Source organism: Haliotis cracherodii, unplaced genomic scaffold, assembly GCF_022045235.1.
Source record: "Haliotis cracherodii isolate W230 unplaced genomic scaffold, xgHalCrac1.p SCAF_3, whole genome shotgun sequence".
NCBI classification, from domain to species: Eukaryota; Metazoa; Mollusca; class Gastropoda; order Lepetellida; family Haliotidae; genus Haliotis; species Haliotis cracherodii.
In genome coordinates, this window is record NW_027266286.1 from 26,137,911 (window position 1) to 26,148,004 (window position 10,094).

At 39.6% G+C, this 10,094-nt stretch overlaps 1 protein-coding gene across 1 annotated transcript in view; it reads left to right on the forward strand.

Annotated features, from left to right (window-relative positions):
- The window catches only part of LOC139474758 (pyridoxal kinase-like), a 31,413-nt gene extending 23,880 nt beyond the window's left edge, over positions 1-7,533 (forward strand). The window contains exons 7-10 of the mRNA XM_071257875.1: positions 1,590-1,738; positions 2,672-2,790; positions 4,716-4,782; positions 5,551-7,533. Coding sequence (XP_071113976.1) covers positions 1,590-1,738; positions 2,672-2,790; positions 4,716-4,782; positions 5,551-5,666 — 451 coding nt within the window. The 3' untranslated portion in view covers positions 5,667-7,533. The remainder of the gene's footprint in view (positions 1-1,589; positions 1,739-2,671; positions 2,791-4,715; positions 4,783-5,550) is intronic.
- The last annotated feature ends 2,561 nt before the right edge of the window (positions 7,534-10,094 follow it).

The window sequence follows — 10,094 nt, forward strand, 5'->3', positions numbered from 1 at the left end:
GGTCCCAGAATCTTTGCTGGGCATTAGAATCGACCAAGTGGATCGGGTGGTCAGGCTCGGTAACTTGGTTGACAACGTGTTTTCAAACCCTGATAGCCTGGATTGTTGCTCACAATATCGATCACTGGATTGTCTGTTCCAGACTTGATTATTTACAGTCATATAGCATGAATATTGTTGAGTGCAGCATCTAACAACGAACACAACTTCCCGTTCACAGAGTTCATGGAGCCAGTACAGTGAAATTTGATTGTATGACTATTTTCGTGTTGTGTCATTCTAACGGGACAAAATCCAAAACTTTGATGGAAAATGGGTCCAGGGTATGTATCATATTTGGATTGATGATTATCATGATTAAACCTCATTCTTCGACTATTTTACCTGAAGAAAACGTACAACTAAATGGATAACTTCTTCTGATTAATTGCATATAGCGACGTTTCGGTGCAGATTCTTACACTGTTATCAAGCTAGAGTGAGGGTGCAACAATTGACATCAAAACATCGCTTATATACAATAAACCAGAATTTGTTATCCATAAAGATGTATGTTTTCTTACTTACTCCCCGACGTATAGAATGCCAATCGAACAGCTAATTTACCCTAATGATAGTAATCAGTATCCATCGTACGGCAGTACTGATACATTTCTAGACTACTTAGCTGTGACATGTAAACACTCTGATTATCTAGAGTGAGCATTCCAGAAACAGTTTAGATTTTCAAGTTGCACCGAATACTGTAAATCGTGAAATTAATGCGTCTCCCAAAGAATGCGACCGCTGGCTCCCAGCCAAAAATGTGACTAAATGTGAATGCAACACCCCTCCTGCTCTCTTACTTACTTAAATTAGGAATTTAATGTGCACAATTTTGTGTATTTCGCGCACGGGCCCGCCAGGCCATTTGGTGTTTGGTTGAAAAGGGCATGTCCGAAAAGGTGAGGCAACCTAGGTGGGGCTTTTAGGGTTGCTTACTTAATTTGGAGAACAAATTTGGAATTTTGAAATCTGCCATGCAAAAGGTCTCTCAAGCATCAGTGGATTTATTTCTAAAGAAAATGTCCTCTGTCAGGGATACAGGAGAATCCTCACTTTATCCAACCTTACATTAATCCAATCACACACCAAATAGCACCGCTTATTACATGATTAGCGCTGAGTAGAATACTTTCACTAAAACAATACATGTGCGCTGGCTCGTGTCGGCCTTTGACGCAGTCGCTAAGAACAAAGACACCGTGTTGCATGGGTGACGTCTATCTGGACTTGCAGGTGTGATCAGTGATGACGTAAGTGAGTAGAACGCTTGTCTTGACCCCAGCAGTGACAATTCACAGGATGTAATTAGTGTTTGAATGACATTGTTTATATACTTGTTACAGGTGCTGCTCGATAAACAGTGATGTGGAATACATAGTTGTTTGTTTTCAGCGTATGTCTAAGTTGGTATTTCTGTATCCAAAATGTCCTATTGTTGATATAAATGCGATGTTTAATAATGCGGGCAAAGACCACTCGCAAATTCGCTCACGTTAATTTCAAGATTTATAGTATCCTAAGCACACTTTTGCCCACTATTTCAGACTTTTAACAAGGTCTAAAGTAACCAATGAGACGGAGGCTCTAGCAGCGATGGAGATGCTGCACAACAAGGGGGTGAAGACCGTCGTCCTGAGCAGCAGCAGCCTCGGCCGCGACGGGGTGCTCATCTGTCTTGCTAGTTCAAACAGAGGTGAATTTGTCCATTATCCGCTATTCTTGTTTCTAAGCATACCTGCTCTTATAGTAGATGAGTCAAGATGAGAAATATCTGCAAAGCATTTTAGAATCTGTGGTATCAATGAAGACAGATCGGATTTGTGGATTTCATCTTCTTTATCCTTGTTTTGGTACAGGTGCTTGTACCTTTTCCAAGCTTTTTATAACTCAACTGTGCTCAAAGTACTGATGCAGCATTATGCGAAAGTTGCTCACTCACTCAAGGTCTTCAAACGTGTGACAAGATAATGATCTATGGTACATGGTGCAGGTTGTTTTTGGCCAGATATATGATATAATCATGTTTGACACACTGTCCAATATAAATATGGAAATACATAATTCAATATGGCCACATCTTCACGTTCAACAAGGAGGTTAATTTTTTTTATTGTAAGACTTGTTTGATCATCTTGGCAGATTATTCGCAACTAAATAAGTGGAATTCACTTTGTAAGGGCATTAGTCCAGACTTGTTCGCAGGTGTACAAACAGCCAGACACGCACACAGACACGTGCACCAACACACACATACACGTGCCCGCACATCGCTATATAAGTGCAGTAATCTTGGCATGCGACGTTAAAACCCATTTCACCTCACCAACCTGAGGGGTAGTATAGGTCTTCAGCAACCCATGCTTGCCATAAAAGGTGAATATGTTTGTCGTAGGAGGCGACTAACGGGATCAGGTGGCCCGGCTCGCTGACATGGTTGATGCATGTCATTGTATCCCAATTGCGTTGATCGATGCCCATGATGGTCCAGACTCAATTGTTTACAGACCGCCGTCATATAGCTGGAATATTGCTGAGTGAGGCGTAAAACAACAAACAAACAAACAAATCTTATGGCTTGTTTCCATCAAGCAGTCCTTTATGTTATGTTGTGGTGTTCCCCCAACAGATGGAGTTAAGGAATGCTACCGTATAGAAATCCCACTGTTACCAGCCATCTTTGTTGGGACTGGTGACCTGTTTGCCGCATCACTCATGGTTTGGATGCAGAAGGACAACAGTCTCAAGGTAGGCGATGACAAGTAGGGATGACTAACTTGTGTAGATCGAACACTAGTATCAAGTATTAGAGAAGAGTGACACATGTCTCCAGCCAAGGTCTCAAGGTCTCAGTGATCAACCTGAACCCCCTTTCTTTTCCTAAGGGCCACCTCTGTGGTCTAGTGGTAGAGTGTCCGCCTGGAGACCGAAGGTCCGGTGTTCGATCCCCGGCGGGCATCATACCAAAAGACATTAAAAGATGGTACTTGTTGTTACCCTGTCTGTCACTCGGCATAAAGAGGCTAAAACAAGGACTGGTCGGCTTGGAGTCAGTATACGTTTGACAATAGTTACTCATTTAAAATTACTGCACTTCACAAAATCTGTTTTTCCAGCAAAGTTGTAACATTTATGCTTTTGTTAAATTGAAGCAAATCAAAATCTTTCAGCGAGCCTTCATGAAATACATGTTGCATTGGCCTAGGTGACTGTTTTGCTGATTTTGGGTGTCCCCACGCCCATTACCGTTAGCAAACAAAGCTTTGGTAGTGACCGATGTTTTAGCATTGATAGTCCAATATAAGTCGGATATAAGCTGGATTCAATACATTGCTAGTAGACCTACTTTGTGCACCTCATGTCACAATGATATGGTGAAATAGCAAAGCCTATTCAACCATATAGAGTAGTGTTACACTCATGGTTCATGCTTTGCCATTGGTCATATTTTTAGCCAATCAGCAAATTCTATACAGAATACAAAAACTGTGTTCTATGTCAAGTTATGATCACACATGTACAATGTTAATATTGAGAGATTTAAAAAAATAATTCTAGTTGATATTGTATGCGAAAAGAATCATGTTTTGATTCCACACAGAAGGTTTTGAGAAGCATAGTCAAAGAGTATTTCAGATTTTAATGACATAGAAGAACTGAATGGAATAATTGGCTTTCCATTGAATAATAAAGGATCCACAGTGTGACTTAAATATGTATACTAACTCGCCATCACAAAATTTCAATCGCATATGCCACAAATTTAGTCACTGAGGGCTGTTGTCATTCACTTTAATGTAAAGTTATCTCCCTTCTTATTACAAAATGTGGAATGCAATATGGAATGTGATTTAGGTCAATTTCCCAGACATGACATCAGGAGCCCCCATAAATTCTTACTCAAGAGTTCCCAGGACTCACAAGTAGACAGACCCAGGAAACTCCCTAGACCTGGCACAGGTGTGCGTGTACCGGCAACAATCTAATGACAGCCAGGCAGCAGGTGGTGGTGGTTCAGACTTGTTATACAGCATTTAGCATTCCATGTACCTGGACATGTTTTGTAATGAGGTACCTTCCAAGGTTAATTATTCACGGGTACCAAATAAGACTTTGTAAATCACTGATGGACCATACACAGTGGTTACTGAATTAGGCAGAGCTCCAGATAAGCTGCGTATCTGCGAACATTACAAATACGCTACAAAAATAAAACTTGTGCGTATCATCAAAATATTGTGAAGTAACCCTGCGTATTCGATTAGCAAATCAGCAACTTATTTTGAAATTATAAATGGGCTTTCCGTCAACGTGGCCAAACTACACGATGACATTTACATCATGATCATTTGCCATCACACTTTCTTGTGGAAGTATCGTGGTATTTTTGAGTCCTATAAAGCTCTCGAACCCACACGACACCAGTTTGCAGGGACAAGATGAATAGTGTTTTTAAATATTTAACTTAAATACCCACATGTGTTAAAACTAGTGGGTAACAGAAATTTGAATACCCAGATAGAATTACTGATACCCAATGATTTTAAAATGCATGGGTAAAATACCCACAACACCAAAAGCTTATCTGGAGCTCTGTTAGGAATACCACTTGTTCTACATTAATATGCCTACCTGATTGTTTGAGGAGTGTATGTGAAATGGATTTATTCCAGGTTGCTTTCGAGAAGACGATATCTACCGTCCAGGCTGTGATAAGGAGGACGCTAGACTATGCCAGAAGTAGGTACCATAGATCATCCTAGACTGTGCCAGAAGTAGGTACTACAGGCTACCCTAGACAGTACCCAAAGTAGGTTCTATAGATCAGTGACACTAGACTTTGCCTAAAGTAGGTTCTATAGATCAGTGACACTAGTCTTTGCCTAAAGTAGGTTCTATAGATCAGTGACACTAGTCTTTGCCTAAAGTAGGTTCTATAGATCAGTGACACTAGTCTTTGCCTAAAGTAGTTTCTATAGATCAGTGACACTAGTCTTTGCCTAAAGTAGGTTCTTTTGATCAGTGACACTAGGCTTTGCCCAAAGTAGGTTCTATAGATCAGTGACACTAGACTTTGCCTAAAGTAGGTTCTATAGATCAGTGACACTAGGCTTTGCCCAAAGTAGGTTCTGTAGTTCAGTGACACTAGTCTTTGCCTAAAGTAGGTTCTATAGATCAGTGACACTAGGCTTTGCCTAAAGTAGGTACCTTTGGTCATACTGATACTAGCCCTATCCCAGATGTACCAGATGCTTTGCCCATTGTAACTTATGGTTAAAGTAGATGTGTTACTCTCTTATTGGAAACGAATCTTTGTACAGAATCAGAACATATCAACTTGTAAGGACTCTTTTCATCTCTTCCAACATAAAGGAATACTCGGCTGTTATAGAGAAGAAAACCCTGGCTGCATGCCTTCAAAATTACTTCAGTGGTTCCCTCAGTAGTGATGTGTAAAACATCAGTAAATATGATTGCAAAATCTAAGTTTGACCTTTTTTCTTCCAGAGGTAGCTGGCGAGCACGTGAAGCCAACGCCTGCCCAGATGGAGCTGAGGCTAGTGCAGAGCAAAGATGATCTGGAAAATCCAAAGATACTGTACACCGCAGAACTGTTCTCTTGATGCTGACCACCTGATAGTGGGGTCAAACGCCCGACAGTGGCACGTCCTACTGTGCTATCACTGTTGTGTATATTCTTCACATAGAAAAAGAAACGTTTGCAAGCTGTTATTTATGTGAGAATGTGATTTATTTTTTTTTAGATAAGCAGACTATTTATACAAGTACAGTCGAACGTCGTTATCTCGAACCCAGTTATCTTGAACGTCCGGATATCTTTTAACAATTCTCTGGTACCGAACGCCTTGCTATATGATATTCATGCCTCGTTATCTGGAATTTGCAGATATCTCAAGGTTACAACACAGTCCCCCTAGTTCGAGATAACGGGGTTCGACTGTATTTCAAATTTTGCAAAATTAGTTTGCCACATAAGAATGAAATGTTCAAATTTGTGTGTATTTCAAGTGATAGATATATATATATAGACCAGAGTATTATAGATATATATGGCCAGACCAATGTTCTTTTGTCTTATAGGTTTTCTTGGCAATTTTGCCACACTTCAAATGGATATAGTGTGTTGGCCTGGATTGACTTGAGCTTAGAAAATACTAACGATTTAGAGTAGACAAAATTAGTTACTTGTTTTATGGGAAATGTTTTTTGAAATGTCTAGAATGACAGCTGTAAGGAAATACCTCATTCACCATGAGATCTCATTATAAACAGATCAGCTATAACAGCCCAGTGTGGATAGTAAAGTTGTATATGCTTCAACATGCTTCAACATACTGTTCACATCCTCAATTATCCAGTTTATGAATACCCTAGGCCCATTAGTACCATAGACTTGTTTCGAGTCTGAATGGAACAAAGCTAATTACATCCAGCCGGTCACAAGACTCTAATGAGTAGGTGAAATTCTGGGTTAAAGGGGAAGTGTACACGCAAAAATCACTTTCTTTCTTTTTCTAAACAAAACGCAATTTTAGAATTAGTTAGTATCTGTGTTTGAAAATATACACTCATTTTTTTTCACAGTGAAAGTAGGAAGCTCACAATAGTGTGAAAGTGATATGCCGTTATGAGGCCTTCGTTTAACGAGCGAAATGGGCCTGAGTTATCCCCCTTAGATTATGACGTAATTGGTGCCAATTCAACTGGGTCCCTGTCTATTCTCAACGCAAAAGATATCAAGGACCAGTTTGCGGTAAAACAACATGGTCTACGACACACTCCGGCGCAGTGGTGACTCAGCATAACACAATTCTGGCTGGCATCTGAGATGCTAGAATCACAAAACTGTACCTACACCACGTGAAGCGGCTCTAACAAAGCATGATGACGTCATAATGTTTATCAATTGGCACCAATGACGTCATATTGCAAGGGGCATAAGCCATGGTGTTTTTGTTATGGAAATAGAACACTTGGTGAATGTGAAAAATATGAATCGTTTTAGTGCAAAAAATATGTTAATTAAATATGATGTTTTTATATTTTTGTCTATGACACTTCTATGTTAACACTTTTAATGAGGAAAAAGTACAAGAAAAAATGGTTCATTTCCGTGTGAACTTGCCCTTTAAGCATGTTACGTGGAGACGCCACTTCCCAAACAAAGATGTGGTTGCAAATGGGTCTGTGGTATTTATCATTATAGAATGGAAAAATATACACTGGATAATGAAGCATGACTGTCCAAGAGAATGTGAAGTATTGCTGATGTGTTCAACAAAGACATTAATCCTGAGTACATAGTATAAGCAGGAAGGGGTTGATTAGTGTGTGAAATGTGCAACTTCATGCATTCAGATTGTTAGCAGCTTGAGTCAATGCATAAGGTTTTTAACAAAATACATTCCATCTGAAATTCATTGAAGCCTCAGACTTTTCTCATACATATACAAGAGAAGGCACATGTCATGTTACATTTGGGGACCTTACCTCCAGAGGATGCACTCCACAAAGCAATTGTGGCGCGATGATTGCTCCATGCCATATTGAGGCATGTGATCACCTTAGCGCTAAGATCGCTTTGTACAACCGCATCCTGTTCCATAAGAGCAATCTGAGTACTATAGTGGTTGTAAGTCAGTGTTAGATTATGAGAGTTGTGATCTTCGTAGCACTTTGGTAACTTTCATGGCCCTGTTCCATAAGAGCAATCTTAGTACTACATTTGTAAGTGTATTTCCCTTTGTGGAACAAGACCCAGATGACACAAGTTAAGTGTGATACCGCTGTGGGATTCCAGGTCAGAAAAGATGAAACTAGGAGACATATTTGACAGCGTGTCCCAGGACCCCGACTTGTGACATTGTTCATAATATCAATCACTTGCTTGTTTCGACCGGACTCAAATTTTTACTGGTCACCCTTGTAAAGCTGGAAGATTGGAGCGTGTGATGTGAACCGACATACAAAAAAAAAGATGTATGATATAGCCAGAGTATGCCTGAAAACTTGCTTTTAAATACAGCGAATATAGTCAGATTTATGGTGATTGTGTTTTTTATAGACATACTGTGAAATTATTTACTCAAAGCCCTAGGATCCATTAGAGCAGGTTAAGGAACCAGCTATAATCATTTCAGGGAGAGGCCTGGGATATTTGTGAGAGACGGGACATTTTTTGTATCACTGCTTCAAAATAAGCATAACAATTTTGTGGAAGGAGTAGCTGCATATCAAGTGGTTGGTCCCTCATCCCTAGTAGGAGATGAGGGGTGTACCAATATATGACCCTAGAGTTTACGAGGGACCATTGTATCCTGGATCATCCAGGGGCACATCACTATTTCCATCTATTTTATCACTAACAGCAATTCTCCCGCTTGCTGTAAGAGGCGGCTATCCTTGTCATAAAAGGCAACTAATAGGATCGGGTGGTCAGGTTCACTGACTTGGTTGATACAGGTCAATGTGTCCCAATTGCGTGGATTGATGCTCAGGATCAATCACTGGATTGTATGGTCCAGACTCAATTATTTACAGACCGCTGTAATAAAGCTGTAATATTGTTGAGTGCAGCGTGAAACAACAAACAAACAAACACAAGGAGTAATGTGCAACTCACTTTGATAAATTTGTTAAACAATGTTGGATATTTACAGGCACTGTTAAACAATGTTGTACATTTACAGGCACTGTTAAACAATGTTGGATATTTACAGGCACTGTTCAACAATGTATATTTACAGGCACTGTTAAACACTGTTGGATATTTACAAGCACTGTTAAGCAATGTTGGATATTTACAGGGAAATCTTTGCTTGCAAATGTTATATAATCTAGATATTATTATTGTGATATTATTTCCATTTACAAGCTATGCAGAGCTCATTATTCCTTAGCAATAACTGTGTGACCTGGTGTTGGTGTTAGAGTGTGAGATTTCCATTGAAGTAGAATGTGTGTATTCTCTTTCATTGACTTATTATCAAATAGTAAGCTATACATTGTTTGTAAATGCAGCAACATTTAAATTGACTCTAGCCTGTTAGCCCGTGGCAAGTAAAATGCCTAATGGGCATTCCAATTTAGAAGACTTCAAACCCAAAATTATTTTTTAAAATCCTACTTGTGTTACAAAGAATTGTTTTCTTTTAATCGTGAAATGCTCGCATATTATTTGGGATTAATATTACACTGAATATGTGGAGTACTTGGAACAACAAAAAACAAACAGAAGTGAATCAGCTATAAAAGGGTTAAAACATGTCTTGCATCTAATTCCTAATGTTGATGCAGTGAGTTAGGACTATAGGTGTTATGCCACAATAAATTTTCACATTTTCATCCAAATTTTCAGAAATGCTGGTAGGGAAGCATTTACTTTAATGGTTTGTAATTTCTTTAAAAAACTGTTTACTGTCAGTGGATGCGATTCATGAATGCCTGAATGTTTAGTGCACAACACATACATTGTATGAACTATAATAAAGGCAGGCACAAATGTAGCAATTGTCTTCAGCTGAGTGAGTGAGTGAGTTTGGTTTATCGCCACTTTTAACAGTATTCCAGTCATATCATGGCGTGTCAGCTTAAAGTGGGAGGAAAGCCCAAAGTGATGCAGGTCCTAGACTTTTACCACTTCAGTGAAACCCACGAGCACGGGTATGGTGTTGACAAACCTAGAAACATAATCAGGGCGACCAGGTATTCGAACCCACAATCATAGGTTTCTGGCATGTCCAAGGGACACAACTCTGCGTCCCGAATGGCGGCGCCTAAGACGACTGGGCCACTGTGCCCCCGTCTTCAGCTGAAGGTACTTGGATAACTGATTGTGAAGCAGGGTGTTTGGTTGGTTGGGATGAACATCCAATAATTTGTTTTCATGTGGTCCGTACAAGCATAATGTTGAACTTATTGGTGGTCCTTGTAATCCCACCATATGCTTACGTGTGATGTTATTTATACAGAGTTTAATATACAGAGTTTCAAAGAGTGTTTGACATTTTGTATACTGGTCCTTGTGAAAC